This window comes from Dermacentor andersoni, chromosome 1 (assembly GCF_023375885.2).
Source record: "Dermacentor andersoni chromosome 1, qqDerAnde1_hic_scaffold, whole genome shotgun sequence".
Classification (NCBI taxonomy): domain Eukaryota; kingdom Metazoa; phylum Arthropoda; class Arachnida; order Ixodida; family Ixodidae; genus Dermacentor; species Dermacentor andersoni.
This window is the reverse complement of record NC_092814.1, coordinates 80831618-80853981: the sequence shown is the minus strand read 5'-3', so window position 1 is coordinate 80853981 and position 22364 is coordinate 80831618. Positions and strand designations below refer to the sequence as shown.

The window sequence follows — 22364 nt, the reverse complement described above, 5'->3', positions numbered from 1 at the left end:
TCAGTCCCGTGAAATCCGAATTAACGAGGTTTTACTGTAACGCGATGTTAAAATCGGTTCTTGCATACAAATGTGTCAGCACAATTTCACGCCAAAAGCTTCTCTATCATGCAGCAAATGTGTATTATGCACCAGCACCAACTTCTTACTTCAGTGTATTGTCTAATTTCACTTTTCCAATCCCTGTATATATATGCAATACATTCATGGGAAACCATTACAAAAGTACTGCAAATGAATGAGCAAATACTTACACCTTATGAACACTGGTAAATGACTGTGCCATGTTTCAATCATCTTGTAGCAAAGTTTTATTACCTGCAATTCAACTTTACAGTCACTAACTAAAAAAGGAATGTTTGGTGCAAGTCCTGGAATGCAGAGTTTGCCATAAAAACCATGCAATCACATTTATGAAGGCCTGCCTTCAGAGTCAATGTTTGTGGAAGAATTCTGGATGCACAGTTTTCTTTACAAGGCACTTGAGCTCCGAGAAAAAGCGTGCCAAAGGAAGCATGTAAAGTCCATTTCAAAATAAAGTAAAATAAAAAAAAGTGTCAGCACAAGCACAAGATGTGCAAGATTCATCACGTGGGAAAAAAAAAGAATTCACATGTCACTCGCACCTATGGAACTCGAGAAAAGGCAACGTCAATAACAACATATAAAAAGGTCAGTGCAGCAAGAGGCTGTCAAAATGGTGTAACCTATGCACAAAATCATTTATGAAAATGAGTAACAGTCAGCATTGTTTAAAACAAAAAAAAAAGGCTTCATACACACTGCAGGGAAAAAAATACTGCAATGCCACACATGCACAACACGTCCCTTTATGGGCCTGTCTAATGTATAAAAATATATATATATGGTATGCATTTGTATAGTGTCTTTCCCTAAAACAGAAAAAGCCTTAATAGCAGCTGCCTGATGCAGCTGCCTCCGAAAGGATGCAGGAATCCTAGTGCTGCTCATGGCTTCTTGGGAAGGCTTGGGCAAGTGAGCCTGTACATGGGCTGACCCTCTGGGCTGGCTGCAACACTTGCCTCACAGCCAATGCCCTCCAACTAAAACAGACGGGGAAGGGGCTCTGCCTGTGGCACCAGGAAGAGCCCCTTACCACAGTGGCTGAACAGGACAGAGAGAGAGAGGAAGAGTCCCTGAAAATGGGTCTGTGCCAAGGCACACGTCAAAGAGTGATCACGCCGTCATGGGTGCTACGAGGAGGTGTTTCGTCAAGGCCCTCAAATCCAGCTGTATGGTCTCTGATTTCATCTTCATCCAAGCGATCGTCATCTGAGACTACAGATGGGTTGGAATTGTGAGAGCCATGGGACATCTGCGAAGAGCGACCAAAGGAGCCCCTTCGAGGCAGTGTGCCGACACTGCACTGGTTGGCTGGACGGATTGTGATGATCAAGTTGGACGAATTGGCCACCATCATGTCGGTCACCTGCATGGCAACACACTCTTCAAGTAGACTGAACAAAAATGAAGTTTTCAAAAAGCACTCACATAAAAGTCGTCTTTTTAACATAGCTGTTGACCAACTAAATGGAATCAAGTCTCATTTTCTGGAACATGCACAGCAAGGCTTTGGTAATAAAGCAGGCTCACTGATTACATCAGTAATTACAGGCAGTGGTCATGTGGCATCACAAATCACTGATGTGTGGGTCAGTCAGCACAGTGAAGTGGTTGCATGCCACATTACGACTGTCTGAATCCAAAAAAGCTGTGAAAATGTAGAACAAAGTCAACCCTTCAATCTTTCTCATGAGAAATACTTTACTGTATGTTCCAGTGTAAGGTTTAATTAAGATAATTTGGGCCTAAATATTTAAGAAAGATTTCTGAAATTATCTATGTTGATTGGAAGGAGACCGCACCACCTTAGAACTAGCTGGCTGCAGCTGCACAATGTTGGCACAGTGCATAGACGTATTGTGCAAAGTATCGGGTTCTTTTGTTCTTTCTATTGACTTGAGATGATACAGTAAAACCTTGTTAATACGTAGTTGGCAGGGAACGTGGATCAGGTATGCACTAAGTGAGGTACCAATTAACTGACAATGGCAGATGAGCGGCTATACACCTACCAAAGAGAAAAGAACTATGTCCCAATTCGCACTCAAACACACACAGACAAGCTTTATTTGCGAGCAGACAGCAAAAAATCTGACGTTCACTTGTTGCTGTGGAAGCCTTACATTGGCGACAGACTCCTCAAACTCTGCAAGACTGCGAGCCAGTTTCTCCAACATGCCCCACTTTTCTGCGAATGCTCTTATGGCGGTCGACGCATGTGCCGCGTCGGATACTGAAGGGCCATCATCCACTTCTACTTCGTCGTCATGGAAGTGCCAGAAGCTATGGTAGTAGGAAACATTATGACCACCATGTTTTGATGTCTCTATCAGTGGAGACTGCAGTCCGCAAAAGGCCCGTGCACAGAAATTTCACTATCTATGGCCTGCGCTCACAACGTTTCGCCGGTTTCACACTTATACATGCCAAAAAAAGAAGTAAGTACTACTATGCACTAACCATATAGCAGGCAGTAAGCGACTATGGCTTAAGCGGTCAGCCAATACTAAGTTCAACGGTGGCAGGGTAGGGAATTGATGGCGACTACTATATTTAAACAGCCATTACTTATTCAACAGGTACATATTAACGAGGTTTTACTGTAGTCTGTTAGCAGGAAGCCTGTTGCATTTTTTAACCCCTTAACTGCCATGATAAACTTTAAAAGATATGATATCAGGAATGCCTATAGCACTTTTACTGCTATTGTTGAAAGAAATATCAAAAGACATTGTGTATTATTTATGTGTAAAAATTACAAGGTAGTGCAACCCTTGTCATGACAAGTTAACTCGTCATCGGCAGTTAAGGGCTTAAGAGCCTTGGCATCATGAAATTAGTATCCTGGCACCCCATAGCTTGTCCCATCATGTTTTGCCCCTGTGCAGAGAGAGCCCATACAGATTTCTGCAGACAGTATGAGCCGCTATGCACATTGTATTGCTTTGATGCAAACTGCACATACTTAGCTCTTGTGCTATGTTTGTGCGGCAAAATGTATTAACACCCACACTGCCTGAACTATGTGGTAGTACAGTGCAGTCCACTTATAACGATACCACATATAACGATATATCGGTTATAACGATGGGTCGACATGAGAGTGTCATTTTATGCATTAGGTCTATGGGGAAAAAAACCATTTATAACGATAGGTTATTCACCGCATATCGGATATAACGATCAAAATTTTGCAGTCTGGACGGCGTTTTCCGTGCCAAATAATCGTAACGTTTGCGTTGCTTAGTTCCCTGAAACGAACGATGTCGAGGCGAGGCGATGTTTACCTCCGTAAGTTCGTATCTGCCGCCATTAGCGCGCAGCGCGTCTCGCCCCGCCCGCGCACGAGTAGGCGCAGCCAACGTTGGCGCAGCACGCCACAAGATGGCGCTAGCTGCTTCATGCGCGTCCACAGTCGCTCCGAAAGAAAGAAAAAAGGAAGCGACAAGCAAAGCGGCGCGGTGGCGCCCGTCCCGCGTCTCTCTCTCGCGATAGCAGGCTAACGCCACCGAAGCAGCGTGCAACCAACGGTTCAACCCAGTTCGAAGATGGCGCCGACAAAGCGCAAAGCTGTGTCGCTTGACACGAAGATGGATATTTTGCAGGACTCTCGATGCGGCTTCAAGGTGAGCGCCCTCGTGAAGAAGTATGAGCTCGTCCAGTTAACGATATCAACCATCTTGAAAACCTCCGGGAGCACCGCGATTGTGAAGGCAGGAGCTATCAGCGGCCATTCCGATCAGCGGAAAAGGGGTTAGAGACCCTTTGTACGCCGATGTTGAAGAGGTGCTTTACCAGTGGTTCATCACCAATTGCTTCAAGAAGGCGGGCTTTGTGCGTAAGGACGAACTTCCCCAACCCGCTGAGACCCACCCGGTGGAAGGCGCTGACATAACCGAGCTCTGGGAGCTCGTTCCTACTGGTGACACAGGTGGTGTGTCGAAGGAGGAGTTTTTGACTGCAGACAGTGCTGCCTCGTTCTGCGATGAGGTCACCGACGAGGCGATCGCCGAAGATGTGCTGTCTCGACAGACGCTAAGTTGTGCGACGGTGGCGACGGCATCAGCGACAGTGACAACGAGATCGACAGTGGCTCCTTGACCCCGACCACGATGTCCACGCAAAGTGCACTGTCGTCGATCGACTCCTTAATTGATTTTATGCATGCTAAAAGATTGCCGCCAGTGTTCGCGCAGCAGCTGGAATCCACGCACACCGCGGTTGTGAAGCTGAAGCTGCCGCAAAAGCAAGTGCAGATTTCGGACTATTTCGGCGCGCCTAATCCTTCACACGGTCATTGGCGCTAGAAATAAAGTTTGTTTTTCACGGCCTACTGTATACATCATCTATTCTTTAGAGCAAGTAGCGAATTCGAGTTCAGAGCTGCAAAGGTAAAGAGCGCAAACGGGTTTAAATTTTTTTTTTTTATAACTGCAGTCCAGATATAGCGATCATCGGTTATAACGATCATATTTTTCGTCTTTCTCGATATCGTTATAAGTGGACTGCACTGTACTAACACTGTAACACTTTATTCATGTTTTACACGAAAACCCCCACAATTTGTTAATTTTGTCACCTCATTGGCAACATTTTTGCATGAAAGCTCTGTATAGTTTATCGCATAACCTCATCCATGGCACAATGTTCAAGCACACATAAAATGATGGCTTCACCTTTGGACAGAGCACCTATTGGTGAACCATATTCCCACTGCTCCACCTCTCTAACCCTACGAGTCACTAAATTATGCCTTTCTTTTGTTTATGCACATATGTTTCCAGTTTGTATGCTTTTTAAATGTCTATGCATGACCCAGAGAAAATATTTTATGCGTCATTGAGACACCAATTATGCTACCACATTTATTCAATTCTAATGTGCACCTTTTTTTCCATGCAAATGGGTCCGAAAGTTACCTGCATGTTACAATTGGATACGAATCACGTTGACAGCATAGCAACAGTTCACTGTTAGAGCCAGCACCATTGCCATTGTCACCACAAGATTTAGTGTCCACAAGTTCTTGCATAGGCTGGCTACGACAATGTGCAGACACTACTGATGAAAAATGATCAGTAAATTGACTACTGATAGTATCGATAGTTTTTTAAATATAGTATTACAACATTTTTCTATGAAGCTATATACAGTACTATCCGTATCAATGTACTGTACTAGCGCAGACAAAAGGACTATAAGAAGACAACATAGGCTGACCATCAGCTGGTGGTTGTATTCGAGGAATGGAAATATATGCCGTAAAACGGCGCGAAGCATGAAAGATAGCTAACACCACAAAAAAGACAACTAAAGCAGCGAGTTATGAGACAAGAGAACCCTGTGTTGTCTGTGCTGTTTGTCCAATATGTTGATCTACAACCAACTAGTAGCCCAAATTAGCACTCTTGTACTATCGATAATATTGCAATAGTTTGCCATTGACAGTGCAATTTATCGATAGTTTCTTATTTCTTAGCTGGCAACATTACCAGAAGTATTGCGATAATTGACCATATGTAACACTCACTTCATGCAAATGGGAACAGCAAGACATCAAGTTTATCTGGCCTGTTTACGTGGGTTAAGTTGTATGATTTAACTAATCCATGGTGCAGTATCGATTGTACTAGATAGTTGTGCATCACTTGTGGACACGGCCATACATTGATCACAACTAAACATAAGCACAGTTTATGTTTGGTGCATGGTCAGAGGTCCAGTCTTCAACTAAAATATAGAGCTACTCCATGAAGGTAGGCTTCATTTGCAATTCCACTAATGACTGAAACTGTTGAAGAACCCGCTAATATAGCAGTGACACAGCTGTGGTCCTCTGTATACATTATACAGACAACATAGTCGAAACGAACAAGCAAATAAAGAGTGTGCTCCTCTATTTTTCTATCAGTGGCACAGGGACGCGTGTGTGTGTAGGGGAGGTCACTTCACCGTCACACAGAGCCAGCACACCAGGGGCGCTATAATGTAAAACTATCCCAAACTTTTCTATTTCAATTCTGCTATCAGCCCTCCACGATTGGTCAAAAACTTTTTTCGACCACGCCCACTTCACCTGTCTGTCACGCAACGTCACGAAAACCGCGATACCTCCCCATCTGATATGATGTGTACGCACTGATTATGCATGATTTGACAGAAAAAAGAAAAACAGTTATTTCTGATTAGACCCTTTTTCGCCATTAGCCCTCGGCTATTGGTAAAAAGTTTTCGGGCTGCACCCACTTCACCTGCCTGTCATGTGACGTCACAAAACCGCACAAACTCACCGCATCAAAGTGACGTGTATGCGATAAAGATGCATTATTATGCCGAACATAACTGAATTTTCTTCGGAATAGCCGCAGGCTGCCTCGTTCCGAAAGGAATAAAAGATGGCTCCTCGCACCTGCCAGAGAGCGTGGGTGTACTTGCGTATAATAAAACTTCTTGCGTGGCCGTGTAACGTTTTCGAGCCCTTTCAGCACGTTTACCACCTCATTCTGCCAACTTTTCTTTGCTGAGGATCAGTTTTAGAGTCATTCTTAAGCTTCCGTTGCATGACGCCAAGATTTTCGACCAGCCACCACAATCTAAGTAAAGGAAAGCCGACCAATCACAGACGCCGGCACCACCCTCTTCATCCGGTTATCGATTTTCAGTGCACTGGCTCTGCCCCAGTGAATCCGTCTCCACTTGAGCGTTCTCCTCGCCTCTTGTCAGCCAATTAGATACGACAAGCCGCTCAGTGTAGGCAATGTTATTCGTTTTTCAAGCAAACAAAAGTGACCTCCTATGAACGAGGAGAGCGTTTGATTGGTCTGTTCAGACAACCCTGCGGGTGACCGCCCGGTGCTTGCGTCGGTGGTTACGCAAATTGGACATCAGAAGATTGGAATAGAAACATATTGGAATAGTTTTACGTTATAGGGCCCCAGTATGGCACTCTGCTTCATTGAGTGGAGGCACCATGGAGAGCCCAGCACTGCACTTAAAAAATAAGTGCGTGCTCCACACCAAGAATGCTTTCTCTTTGGCCAGAAAAGCAAATGAATACAAATTAACAAACATCAGACTGTAGACAAACATAATGTGAAGTAGCGTATGCAAAGGGAACCTATATTTTCTTTAGTATGTTTCATGCAGTGTTTTAACACAGAAAACTGAATATGTTTTTGCTTTTTGTACAGTTAAGCAGTGCATAATGGCATATAAAATGCAAAGAAAATATTACTGGACAGAGCAACCATACCTGATCTAATGTCTTGCCACCAACTTCAATGCCGTTAACTTCCAATACTTCATCGTTGACAGCCAGGAGACCTGTGCCTTCAGCAAGACCTCCAGGCACCAAGCGCGAAATGAAGATCCCTGGCAGTCGATCCAGACCATGTTGTGTGACACGCACACTGGTGCCATCCCGAATGTAGAACCCCAAAGGCTTGTCAGAACCATGTTTCACTAAGCGCACTCGTCGACAGGTGTCAGGCACCACATCTACGTCGATAATAGATGACACCTGGCGGAAATCTTCAGGTAATGAAATGGAAAGGGCAGGTCGAGCTGTTCGCACACCAGCTGGCAAGAGGTACTGGCCAAGAAAACGCTTTTTGCGGCTAGCTCCTGGTCCTCCAAAACCATTCAGCTCCTCACGGCTGTCCCCTGCACACATAATAGTCAATTATGTTATCAGTTTGTTGAATCGTTAACCTGGCTACCCTTACTCCTAACCTATCCAAAACATTTATTCTTGCCATATGTGGACACATGTGAACATCAACACCGTAGTTCTTGACACTGCATCATGACAAAAAAGGCCGGCATGCTTGATGGCACATACAAGTTACTCAGTAAGTGCAATGAAGCAGCTGAGAAGCTGGCAAAAAAATTCATTGAGTTGAGTTCTAATTACTGAAAAAAGTAACTTGTTACTTCAAAGTTATTTGCATGTCATCTATTTGTAGACATAAGACATGAAGTTCAAGTTTACCAAAAGGATAATAAGCTTTTATACAAAGTTTCTTTCTGAAATTCAAATCACACCATTTGCTCTTTTTGAAGAGCACAAACTGCCATCCAAAAACAGGGGAAAATAGATGGGGTCCAGCTTTTCTGGATGCACAAACTTGAGGTTTAAAAGTTAAGCTTTCGCAAATTTCATAATGGCTAATGCTTTAACGAACTGGTATTCTTAAGCTGCATAATTTGTTCAAGCAAAAAAGAACTTGTAGGTCTAGCCTTTACTTGGTACAATAAACAAAAAAGTGGTCTAAAATTTTAGTATTTTTTTTTCTGGATTCCTTTTTCTGTCGCTCAAGCCTGACAAATCTTTCCTTGTGTTCCTGCCATATGACACACCTGCATTAAGACAAAAGCATGTAGCATGTACACATGGGCTCAGCGAGTTAACAGTGAAAGGGGAAAAGATACACCATGTGCCACTGTAAACAGCACATGAAGTTTAATAAATTAATTATGCAGATTTGCATGCGAGCACATGCTTTTATATCACAATAAAATCTAAAAGACAGAAGGAACTCCCACACGACTGGATTCCTTAGATCATTTACTTCCCCTAAAACTATTTCAGAGCAAAATTTTGCACGCAAAACTGAGGCTAACTGCAATGTACTATAAGCACAAATTTAAATGCAAACAATTCCAAAACTGCTCCAATGCGTTGTTCCATTTCCAGCTTTATGTGCATTTTTAACATTGGCTTAATTCAGACTCGGAAACCTACACTTGCAGCTACACCATTGCTTAAAACTGGCTACAGAGCCAATTTTACGGCGGGTACAGACTTGATTCGTGCTAAGCACAAAAAAGTTGGCTGAAATTTCTAAGCAAGAGTTTAAACCTAACTGCAGGCGCTGCGAAGCACTAACCACAGACCAAGATCACGTATTTTGGGGGTGCCCATCCAACCCCCAACCAAGAACGATTCTTCGGCAGGCTCCCACGCTCGAGGCCTGGGAGCGTAGGATCAAGACTGATGACCCAAAATGCCAAGTCATGCTGGCAGAATGGGCTAACCTTGTCGTGGCCACATGGGCTCCACACTAGCTCCCCTGCCAGGGTCTAATACGCTTGTAATAAAGCTTACTTCTCCCTCTCTGGCTACAGAGCAGACGTGTATGTAACAAATTCCATGTAATTCATTACTTGTATTCAATGAATTCTTTGGTATTTTTGAAATTGATCAATTACATTTTTTACTCAGTGCTGCTACTAAATTGAATTACCTTTTTCAGCAACAAAATTAGTTGTAACCAGTTACTTTATTGACGAGACAAGCTGTAAGAGGTGACGCAGCTTTGAGCACTAGAATTTGGTTGGAACTACAATAGAATGCCCACAGTCGTACCACGCAGCAGCCTAGCAGTTGCGCATGTTCAGACAGATCTTAATGCTCCACCAGATCTCGGCCGACAATTTGTACCTGTGTTGCTATGGCTCAATAGTGATGGCCACTTCAGTCAGTGATGCCAGGAAATCACCAATAGACAGTTTTTCCCCCTTCTTTACTGGCCCTAACAAGATCGCCTTCTCTGTGCCCTAGCAAAAATGAAGTGCTACGCTTCATAGGAAATGCAGACGCGAGCACCGATCGTAGCACGGAGTATCCACAAATCTTGTGTGCAAGGTGTTCATATGGTACAACATTGTTTTAATTCTCTTCAGCACACACATAGTGATTTTTCAGTGTCACTGCTAATGTCCACACACACACACACTCCAAAAAAAAAAGAAGAAAATCGAACAAGAAATGCTGCAGAGGACACATTGAAAGAGCCAGGCCAGCATGTTCAATTTACTGTTTGCACAATGATAATGAAGGGTGGGAGGAAAGTAACATAGATGTAATAAATTAAATTTTAGTAATTAATTATACTTTTACGGAGCAGTAATTGGTTATTGTAATCACATTTTTGACTGAAGTAATTGTAATCAGTTACACATCGCACTTCCACATGTAACAGGCATTCTGATCAGTTATTTCCTGTTCACATTTCAATTAAAGCTTATGGTACCTTGTCGGATAACTAATCATAACCAAAGCAATCATGTAAAATGGCCCGAACTCATTTGCAACAAGGTTAAAACAACCATTGTGGACAAGACAAACCCCAAAATTAAATTAGGAGCTACTTCTGCAGGTCAGAAATGTTAATAACTAGCACAATTCACCCAAATGCACAACTTTTTCTCCTTCACCCTCGGCCACCCAAACCACTAAACAAAAACCGGGTTTGCAATGATAAGAGCACCACAGGTGCTTCTAGCACCTTTTCGCTGGATGAGTAACCGCAGCAATGGCCTTGCAGACTGGACAGCCCGTGCAAAATTCTCATCATTGTTGATGGGCAGGAGGTCGCCATGGATAGGATCAGTGTAGCAGAGGCTGAACGGCACTTCAGAGATGTTGTGAAACCGTTCTATGAGGCGACAGAACTCGTCGTATCGAGACAGCTCCGACTTGTCCAGCGAAAATCGACGAAATTCTGCATCGAACTAATACAAAAGAAAAATAGTAAGGAATTTTGAATTAAGGCCATTGCTTCAAGGACATCATTCATTGGGTATGTTGCACCTGTGTGAACTATCTCCCAACTCATGCAAAGACAAACAGTACGCACACTTTCTTGAAAAACCAGACCTCTCCTTCCCATATTGAAATGCACTTGCATGTTATTTGGCAACACTATTATTTGTTATGGCTTGGTGCCTTTAATAAATGACATTCTAAAATACATGAACTTGCACACGTGCAACAATAATTTTGGGTGAACATCAAACAACATAGAAAGGAGTCTCACTTTAGCCAACAGGGGTAAAGAAACAGATACAAAATCAGATTAGCTTATATTGCCAATGCTACCATTTAACAAGTACCCTTGCACAAGAAAACAGTTAAAGTTAGCACTTGTGATTCAACATCTGTCCCTGTGCATTCATACCCCTCCTGTTGCTAAAAAAAAAATATTAACTAGCCCAAATTTTCACACTGCTCATCTTACAGCCACCAACAAGAGTGCTGAAGCACTAGCCAACTGCTAGGAGCTTTACTCACATATGACGGTATTAATAGGGAAAGGTGGAAGGAAAGGAGGGTGCTGCCGATTATATCCCACGCAAAACTTTGTGCTAATATGTTAAGTGCTGCCAAGCAATGCACATCACATGAACACTAATTAGGATTCTATACTTGTGAATAAAACCAACAAATACAAAGCATGTTTTGTGTGGGAAAGTAATTGGGGCACACTAGCAGTGTCTCCCATATTTGAGCCATGATGGTAGTTCCTGGATATCAAGCTCGGCAAATTGCTGCTAAGCTGGAAAAAACCTAGAGAAACGAAATGGACAGACTTGTGGGGAGCAAAGTTTTGAGGTGCAGAGGTGAGTGAGCTGAGGTGGTGGCCAACAGCAGGTAGAGCTGGCTATTGCTCTGCCCAAAGACAGACGGGAAAAAGCAAACAGGGGCAATTGTGAAGCAACCATCACAGCCTTCAGTAATGTGTGTCACAGAACTAGCATTCTCTAACATTTGACCCATTCACTGAGTGCTTGATGCAGTGAAGCTCAATTGTTGAATTGCTCCTGTGTCAGTTAACAGCTTGAGATTATGGGATACCAGCAGTTTGAGTATGCAAGAACCCAAACTCTACTTGGGCCCTGTTGGGAACCAAGTGGCCTGTATAACAATCAGAATGCGAAATGTTTGCTTCTCCTATTCTAAAACTCTGATGCAAAGGATGAAATGATTAGCCTTCAGCAAGTACAGCCTGCTTCATAGTGTCTTTCAACAATACTGGGATGATATTCTTGGTTGTTCAACTTAGGGGAGGCATATGATCACTTTTGCGAGATGTTGCGTGAATAGCACCAGATACGTCTGGTGCTTGTCCCTCTAAACCTCACGAAAGTGATTGTATCCTCCGAAGTGAATGATCGAGAATACCTTGCAGTAGCACACTGCAAAACAAAATGAGATTTGGCGTGCTGAATGCTAGTAAAGTGGGCACTCTGAAAGTTATATTATTGTGAACACTGCTGATAAAATTGCTGTTCCATTAACCTGAACCTTAGGAAAATTTCTACAACCACTTAGAACAATCCTTTCAAGAATACCTTGGGGCAGGCCTCAGCATTTTAAGGCAGTAATTTTTATCTTGGAGCAACATGGTATAAAGCTTAATGTTAGTCAAATTCATGCAGGATGCAGGGAAAGAATTTTCTTTTGACATTGTGCAACTGCGTCAAAAAAAAAAAAATTGAATTATGGGGTTTTACGTGCCAAAACCACTTTCTGATTATGAGGCACGCCGTAGCGGAGGACTCCGGAAATTTCGACCACCTGGGGTTCTTTAACGTGCACCTAAATCTATGTACACGGGTGTTTTCGCATTTCGCCCCCATCGAAATGCGGCTGCCGTGGCCGGGATTCGATCCCGTGACCTCGTGCTCAGCAGCCTAACACCATAGCAACTGCGTCAAACAACTCTGATGTTAAGATAATCCTAACCTGATGCACTACAGTAGCTGTTGTAGAAGGCTATGCCAAGGGTGAGCCAATACTGCCAAAAGCATTTGCTAGTTTTCCACACTGTTTGCATCCATCTCTTCACACATTATGGGGGTAATAACAAGGTGAAAAGCATTTAAAATAGATTTTTTTCACAGCAAAAGACCCAAGCCAACATTGTAACTTTAATTGTTCATCCCCGAGATTTGGAGTACAAGTACCTTTTTCTTTAATAATGTTAGATGTGTGTATGCCTGGATTTCTGTTGGGCGCACACCTGCAGGAGTACAAGTGCCTGCCATGTGCCAAATTTTTTCCTTAAAAAAAAAAAAAAAAAAATTTGTAGAACTGCCCTAGTAACAGCATTTTGTCACAAGAAGAAGCCTAACTGCATCAACACTGGCACAATGGAAATTGAGTATAAAGGCATTCTTTGAGTTCCTTAAAGCTGATACGGACAACACTTGCTGCACATGTACGGCTGGCTGCCCGTGTCTCAAAAGGAGACAGGTCATTTGAAATGCAGCATCCCCCACATTTTGAGCACTGTGCGGCACATATCCAGACGACAAAGAAACAAGGGCAACGGTCAATAAATATAGTTGAAGCTACATCTGAGCATGTGCTGTGCTGTTCTAATTTTCAGAGAATGAATGTTGAATGAATGAAGAGATCGAATGATTTGCTGTAATGGTACATAAAAAGAGTTCTCTGTCACAACCAGTTATTAGCTGGGCTAAAAAATATTTCTGGCAGCTGGTCTTGTATCAAATAAACGTAATATGAACCAACTGCATGACAGCCCCATGAACTGAACACATGATCATGGGCGCCGCTGGTATGCCTTGTCTAATCAATGCTTAAAGGGACACTAAAGGCAAATGTTAAGTCAAGCTAGATTGAAAGATTAGGCTTCTGTGATAACGAATTCTTCCTTCATAATGAAAACAGAACTCTTGTAAGCAAGAAAATAATGTAAATAGAAAATCAAGGTGGCGCCATCTGTTGACTATGGTACCTCATGTATGCCTTCAGTACCTCTGATGCACAAAGGGCGGCCACGACCCACCACTACGAGTGGCATCGCATTTCTGTTTTTGCTTTATTTACAATGGCCAGCAGCAACCTGTGGCAATTGACCACCCTCCCAGCTGTGGCTGGGCCGTAACCAGAAACCTGAACCCAAGCAGAGCTGCAGAGCCACCCAAGATGAACACCTGCACCTGCCAAGCAGTACACTTTGTATATAGAGCTGAATAGAGAGTCTACTAAAAACATGGAGATATCCCAAGTCCTCTGCTTTGGTGCAGGCAGTTCAAATTAAGCAGCAGCAGTGGTACCTTCGATGGCAATTTCCTACGCAAGAAATTTATATATTGACACACAGAAAATGACGATAGACTTTTAGACAAATACTCTGATGATCTAGCTCGACTTAATATTTTGCTTTAGCATCCCTTTAACAGGCACAGATATGCATTATACAGTAAAAGCTCATTAATTCAACTTTAATTCATTAGCAAAATCAGATAATTCTTACTTGTTATATAGCTTTGCCAAACATACTTATTATTCAATGACATATGTTTGCTAAATCGGAAGTGTTTGGTTAACACAGAGAAGCCCTTAATCGCAGCAAGCACGAAGCACTGCAAATGTGTGAAGCAAAAGCAGCATTAACGTGAAACGGAAACAAAGTGGCAGAGTATGGACCCGCACAATCAATTGGAAAAGAATAAACTTAACGGTGGCAAGCATCCTGTTGAAGTATAATTTAAAATGTTTTGTGCTTATCTTTTTTTCTTATGTGCTGCATTACGCGTAATGGTACATTGGCCACATACCTGTAGAACTGCATGATCGCTATTCATGCGACTAAGGGTTCTTCTGCATTTGCCACAGTGATGGTTGCAGAAACTATGTGAAGCTTGCATGTCACAAACATAGCAAAAGTGACTGAAGATGAAAGGGTGCTTATACTTTGGTCTGCGTGCTGGCAACAAACTTGCCTACAACATCACAAAGAATGATTAGTTGCCTGCCAGTTCACTGGCGACGAAATCAAGGAAGTGTGTGCCATAGCACATCTATACTGATCATGCAAGTCATGCTGGTGGTGCTACCACATTGTGAAAGATGTCACAGGGCTCTCAGCATTGTGAATGCTTATCATTGATGAAAATTGCAGTTTCCACGCAGATTATGGTAATCATAGAACCGAGGGTAGGGGATTTGAACGTGATTGCATTATACAGTTAAAAACTTGGCCTTCGGCAATGTAGGGAGGTCTGTCCTTGACAGAGCAACTGGCGGGTTGAGAGCAAGAAAACAGGGAAGGAGCAGTGGGTGGTGTGATATAGAGAGGCATGTGACAAGAGTGGCAGAAGTTAAACTGTTCTCTTCGCACCGTGCATACTGCGGCATGAAAAATCCTCATCCTGCCACTCTGTGGGGAGTACCTCTCTGCTTTGCACAGTTTTGGTCAACTTGTTAGTGGCGGTACACTTTGGTCTCTGCCTTCAGGACTTATTATAATGGTTTCCAGATAATAGCACAACAACCAATGTTGCAACACTCCTACAATGGTGGAGAAGAGGCAGCGTAATGCCAAGTCTAAATGCAATACCAGACTGAAACCACGGAGCAGCTCGTGGCCAGAAAACCTGAGAAACATGAGACTTGTATAGCCGACATGAAGGCGGTAAAATGTCACAAGGTGATGTTAAAGGGGCCTTGCATAACAAGTTATGCATGTTGGTTTTATTCCACGTTTGCTTGCTACAGTACTTGGCAATGCCTCCAGTGCCAATGAAAGCACCGAAATCGGAGCTATTATTTTAATCTAATTCTTAAATCAATTTCTACGCCGACTGTAGCGTCCTACATCAACCATATTTAGCAGCGGATGCGGCGCGAATGCACATGACTTATGCTATTCGTTTTGATTGTTTGGGCATGAATATATTGTGCGTGTTTATCCTACACCTACAATGGTGACATTAAAAATAAAAGTCTTTTATGCTTTCTAAAGCTATGAAGAAGACAAACATTTGTGCAATACAAATTAACTTCATTTGCAACTGACACTAGGTCAAAAGGGTGTTTAACTGGGCTAGTTGGTTCATTTTTCGAGGATAGTAGCTGCGTCCTCGCCTAGCCATTCCTGCTACAATCCTCGAAGAATTACACGAGGTGTGCTGTCCAACTGTCTACACTTGAAATATGCAAAAATAAGCATTTGCACATTGCATGTAGATATGAACAGTGGGTAAAGTTCATTCTGTATGTTTTTTGACAAACATCCAATGGCTGCGCATGAGAAGGTGCATCTGCAGGTGCCTTAACTAGAATGCCACCATATCAACCAAGGTTACTAAGGGGAGGTCGCAATGCGAAGAAGCTTCTGGTACTGTGGGATGTAAGCTGCGAACTCCATTCACATGAAACTCCCTAATGGAGCTGCAGCCGTGCTACACGGCACAATGCAAGCTTTTGGCGGGCGCTGCATGGGACAGAAATGGTGCTGCTGCTCTTACTTTCGGGTGCAACTGCTCACATATACAGTCGCCGTTAAAGGTAATTTTTTTTTATACGCAGTATGTAATTTAATAAAATCACAGCGAGAAAGTTTGCTGTATGTTACCACAAGACGTTTTCCAAGCATAGCGAAGTTGAAAGCAATGCTGGCCACACTGCACTCTTGCTTTCGTGCGTGGGCTGCATGGGTCAACATTACTAGAACAGATATTATAGTAATGTTGGCATGGGTCACATTGTTCGACCGGTGCGCTTCAAGCTGCGATACTGTGCTGTGTAATCGTGCATGTGCATCTGTTTGCGGTGAGCTCAATTGCTTTCAGATGAGTTATGAAGTAGATAAACAAATGAAACGGCAAAATGACATTTCCCCATGCGGCATGGCATGGTGAAGCATTGGTGTAGAGGGTACAGGTGCTATGTCCTTAAAATAAAAAAGCTATAATTTGTAAGTGAGCCAGTTCCGATGATATTATTACCGTGGTTTTCTTCGCAGCTGTAGCTATCTGGAAACGAGTACACCATCCAGCCGTAATGGTCACTGCCAAACTCCCTTTGCCAGAATGTCCATTTAACTTTCTTGACACAAAGGAGACCAAGTGACACGGAGCGCAACTCCCTTGACACAAAGACAAACGGTGTTCGCGGGCACCCGTGTGACAGGGGTATAAGTCCTCTATATGTGAGCGAAATGTGAAAGGGTGTGCCTCTTTCTGTTTGCTTTTATTTTGAATTTATAAGTTCAATAACTTGTTTGACCACCTCAATTTTGTCATTCTATTTGCCTTCACCTTGGCATAACACAAGGAACACATTGTGACACAGAACTTGGCAGGTATAAAATGGTCGCAGGGCCCCTTTCACGAAAGAACAGGACCAACCCCGTCGACATAAGGCGGCCGAAGCTGTAGGCAGACAGTGGGAGCAGACCATAACATAACTCACAGATGGGATTTCATAATGCTATTGTGCTCAAGTGAAGCATGAAGACCCAAGTTTCGCATTAAATGTGTGCACACTATTTCAGTCAAGATTTGTTCATTTATTATTTGACACTCCACCCCTTCCCACGAAATCTGAATTAAACATTTCACTGTAACTGAATAACATCAAAACATCTACCTCTGCTTATTTTCCGATGGCCAACAACCACACCGGAATAAAATGTGACTATCAGAAAGCGAACTAAAAGGCGGGTTTCCCTTTCCACACTCCTCGCTGTGTATGACACTCAGGCAATAAATTCACAGAAGTTTAGTATTGGGGTTAGAGCACACTTAGCAGTGGGCTATACCTCATTCACGCATCCGACATTGAAGCAATCAGCTGTAAGGGGTGTTCTTGTTTATTTCTTCCCATTCGCATTTCATTCAATGTGATAGAATAAATAAAACATACATGTTCTGTGTGCCTAAGTTTTATTTAGGTTGCAGCTAAGATGGATTAAATTGAATTGGATTTATGTGCTAAATGCCAGCCACTACATGGCTATGGCTATGTGGTTGCCACTGAAGGAATCCATCCTGCTAATTTCAGCAACTTCTTTTGGAATTCATGCTCCAAAGAAGGTTGGTGCAGAGGATGGCATCAGTTGGCATAGCGCCTCCACCACTGTTGTTTCTTCTGCATAATAGTATTAAACATGATATGAATGTTTTTAACCTGCCCCAGGAACCGCTATTCCACATCAACACCAGCAACACGTGTTGGTTGTTTCTAACAGGAAATATTAGCGCAAGCAAGAAATGTTCAGAGTAGTTGGCTGAATGTGCATATATACTATCCCCTCTTAATTGACAAACATGAAGCAACATTTAGTAAAGAAACTACAGGGGCTCTTGCTTGCCACTTCTTCTGAAGCCTGGTGTCTTACACATTTTTCACAAGATCCTTCTGCTTTCCCTTTCCCCCCATATATTTACATGTTTTCGGCTAATCTTTGTGTACGAACTGTTTTCTGCTTCATCTACAAATGTACCTAGTGTTAAAAAAAAGATGCTTATTCCTCACACACACAAGATTATAGACAGGGCTTGGGGGGTTCTACTTCAGAAGCTCCTTGCAGTATCAGCATGCCCTGCCAGCAACCCAAAATAGTGCTGTCGAAGGAGCAGGCACAGTATGGTGCAGCAAGGCCATTTATAGATGAATGTTTCTGTGATGTGCACAAAGGTCTTGTTTGTTTGCAGCTTGCCATGTCTCATGGTGAGCAAAATTTGAAAAGGAATACCTTTCCATGGATTTTCTTGCGTTATGCAAGTTCAATGTCAAATTTACTTTAATCTATGTCGATTGGTATTTTTAAAACATGTTCACGGCAAAACTTGAGTCTCAGTCAAGATTTGAGGACTAAGTTAGTTCCAAGCACTTGATGCCACAATTTATCTAAGGGCTGGCTATGAAGGCACTACACTGATTGCCGACTGAGGAAGAGCACCAGCTAAACCCAACATTGCGTAAACTGTGCCAGGTAGAGAAATGGATAAAGGGCCCATGGAGTCACATTTCTGCTAAACTCATCTTGCAACATTTAACAAATGTGCTGCATTCCAAATGAGTTGGATGGAACCGAGGACAAAAAGAATGTGACATGGAATCACGTGCAGGTGCAAAAAGTGAAGAGTGGGTATCTGTCAAGAGAATACAATAGAAAGGCTTTGCAACTAGGCTGCAGGAGAAGTACATTGTTCCTTTTGTTTATGTTTTCCCTGGCCTGTATAAGCTTCAGACTTTTTATTTTATTTTTGCACTTTTGGATTTTTAGGCATCGGAGATATGTTATAATTTCTTATGTGTCAGTTCTTTTTGCATTCTCCTTGGCCTATTATTGCACTTTTGGAGTGCAATAACTGGTAGCCTTTTAAGAGCTGTGTTTCATGCTACTTGACATAAGCACCATCACTGCTGCTGGTTTAATACATACATTTACACAGATACCTCACAGGCTCTTAGACATAAGTTTTGCATGAGGACTGTAGGAAAATGCAAACGAGACAAACAGGAACAAGTAATGAAAGAACAAATGTCCACAAATAATACAAATCATTATATACTAGTTCATGGAAATTATGGATACAGAAATTGATACAATCTTTTATAACAAGTTTCTCAGCAATAAGGCAAATATTAAAATATTTTGGCCAAATGAGTTTTAAATTAAATTGATGAAACTGTTATTGCCTTTTTTTTTAATTTCAATAGCACTGAAAGCAATCACTATCTGCTCTGTTTGGTATTTTGTTGTAAATTAAAGACTGGTTTAAATATTTGAGAAAGGCAACCATTTGCCATATATGTAGGGGTGTGTGAATAGCAGTTTATGAAACTGAATCGAGTATTTATCAAATAGTTTACAAATAATGTAAACCTTTCTCACCCTTAATATCAAACAATCTACACAACCTGGTATTAACAATAGCAAGTTTATGTCAATACACTATACATTATACAACATGCTATATTGAAAGCACAAAGGGAGCATTAGGAACAAATAAGCAGATTGTTTGCAAACTCGGGGGTCATGGGAGAGTCTGCGGCCATGCATTGCCATATGGAGTTTATAAAAGTAACATTGTGAACCGATTAAGATCTGTACATATTGTTGCGACCGAACATGCACCTAATTTATGGCAATTGCAGGGTGAAAAAGAGAAAAACAGTTTTTCTTCAATTCAAATTGTCGTGGCAGATGGTGCCACTATTGTATAAACTATTCTGATTTAATCCATTTAAAGGACACAGGTTCGGCATCTATAAATATTACCACAATACCCACTGCCTAGTGCAGTGTTAAACCTTTTATTTTGAGTGATTGGGTTTAGCTGGAAATATTGGCTGCCTGGGCAATGCAGCATGATTTTGTATGTTTTGTCCACTATGAATGGAATGAGGACTATTGCATTTTTGATTCACTTTCATGTTTGATCATGCACAGTCGACGACAAAAAGTATATGAGAAATATTTGTACTTTCGGATAGTTACTACTTGATTCATGGATCTAATAGAATTGCACGATATTCGATTTCGTTACTTGCAAGTTTTAAAAATTCACATACCCTTGTCCATATGCAACAACCACGGCATGGCAGAAGCCCTACTCCACATCCCAAAAAAGTATCATTTGCAGCGTATGACACATGTACAGATCACTTCCCATAATTTAAAATGCAAAATTTAACAGACCTTTTAACTCAACAGTATTCTAAAGTTTCAAAACTTGCCTATATATGTTAAACACTCTTTTGCCTCATTCTAGAGCTATGTTTAGTCTGAAGAACATGCCCTACAATTGAAGTAGACTGTGAAAAGGATGCATATGAATAAGGTTCAATAGTGGAAAATTATAAAGTGCCATTGGCAATCAGCTAGGCAATAGCCACTTATCATTGAAACCCAGCTGTGACAAGCATGGAATTTTAATATGTAATATTGCTTCTCAATGAGCAAGTGCTAAAGAACGAAATGAGAAAACACTGTCTACTCAAGTCAAAGACTGAATCAAACAGGGCCTTATTTGATTCAGTTTTTGAGCACTCAAGCATTTCATGCCACTGAAATATGTTTAAATAAGAAGCACCATAAAAGCCTATAATTTAATTTTCATAACACTACCATTTTGGAATGATTCATACTAAAGACAATTTACGAATAAAAAAAATCTGTAGGCAACATGAGATTCCTATGAACATCACTTTCATGACAGGAATATTTTAGCACATGACAATATAGAAGACCAGTACAAGGTTAATAAAACCATGAACAAGTCCAAGTTGCACTACAAGTGGTTCGCTGCTTGCAGTCAACAGTTGTGAGCAGCAGTTAACAGTTGTGGACTGTCCCCTTAGAACACCGGCGTCACTGCGTCCCTAAAGAATTGTAGACAACTACTTCATTTGAATTTCGTTTTATTGAAACCATATATGCCAGTACATTACTCAAATACAGGTACAATAGCACGACTGGAATTTTCAGTGCACAATGTGTCCATTTCCGATGTGAACTGACATGTCATTCACAGTTAGTACCGACCGCAGAACGTGAGAGTTGCCAGAATCCATTAGTCTCAATTTATATTTCGCAAATTAAACTGACTGCGCCACAAAAGGCAACGAAACGAGCAACCACGCGGCACCATCATCACAAATAATGTAAGTCGTCCCGACACGAAAAATGAAAAGATGGGCTGAACTCATTTGCATGCATACCCGGAGCTCGGTAAGGATGCAGCCACCCGTGAAAAAAAATAAAAACAAAAAAGAGCGGAAAAGAAAAAGGCGTGCCGTTCTCACGCATCAAGTCTACGTTACAAAGCACACATTCCGATCAGCGGATGATTTCCGCTGTCAAGGCTCGGGCTCTACGGCTTCGAAATTCCCCACACTTGGCGTTCGACTGACAAAACATTCCAGAGATAGAGGACTACCGTGCTAAAAAGCAGGTCAGGATTTTACATGAATGCCGCCAAAAGCAGCAACGACATGACACAACTGTAGCACGCTGCATTATGTCACTTTCGTCCTATTTACTCGTACTATAACGTCAGTTTATTAAATGCGCCAATATCGCGGACACACTATGAGGAACATCACGACAGTCACCCTGTTTTGACGTAATCGTGTCCGAAGAGCAAACTTTTGATGTTAGGGATACACGATTTGCACACGCATACTTACGCACTGCAACCTGTAGCAACAACAAGGCACAACAGCAGTGAGTTTACCAAGACACTATGGTTGCCAAGAAAACAAATAACGTCGACGCACCGTTAATGAAATTAGGGGAAGACAGCACCTGCCAAATTAGGCCTAAAAACACACTGAAACTTACCTTGCTTTTTACTTCTAGAAAACTGCCGTTTTGGTGATGATGCAAATTCTTCAGCGGTTTGGACATTGCTCGTTCATTGAGCAGACTACAACACTAACATGTCCTGTAGCGCAACAAATGTTCGCGATTAAAACTTTATAAACAAAAGTCGACAGACATGCTCACACACCATGACACACACACAAACTTCCTCTCGAGCTAAAATGTCGTCATCGCATACCGCAGGTCCACAGGTTGCTTCGGCTGCTGCTCTCGGCATGCGCTCCTTGAATATCACACTTATGCACAAAAGTAAAAACAAAAATATTCACTCTCAATGGTTTTTCGGTTAAAACGAATGAAACTGGAGCTTTTATTGAACCTAAGTCATATCAAAAGCATTTTCGA

At 42.1% G+C, this 22364-nt stretch overlaps 1 protein-coding gene across 2 annotated transcripts; it reads right to left on the bottom strand.

Annotated features, from left to right (window-relative positions):
• Nucleotides 1-287: 287 nt before the first annotated feature.
• Nucleotides 288-22204, bottom strand: par-6 (partitioning defective protein 6). 2 transcript variants are annotated; one of them, XM_055061640.2, is made up of 5 exons: nt 21978-22204; nt 12835-12930; nt 10374-10599; nt 7337-7746; nt 288-1450 (listed from the first exon to the last, which is right to left on the bottom strand). In XM_055061640.2, the coding sequence occupies exons 1-5, from the start codon at nt 22041-22043 to the stop codon at nt 1187-1189; spliced, it is 1062 nt and encodes a 353-aa protein (XP_054917615.1). In that variant the 5' UTR covers nt 22044-22204; the 3' UTR covers nt 288-1186. The 2 variants fall into 2 exon arrangements, with proteins under 2 accessions (XP_054917615.1, XP_050049988.1); XM_050194031.3 differs by lacking the exon at nt 12835-12930 and having other exon boundaries at nt 21978-22202.
• Between the last annotated feature and the right edge of the window lie 160 nt (nt 22205-22364).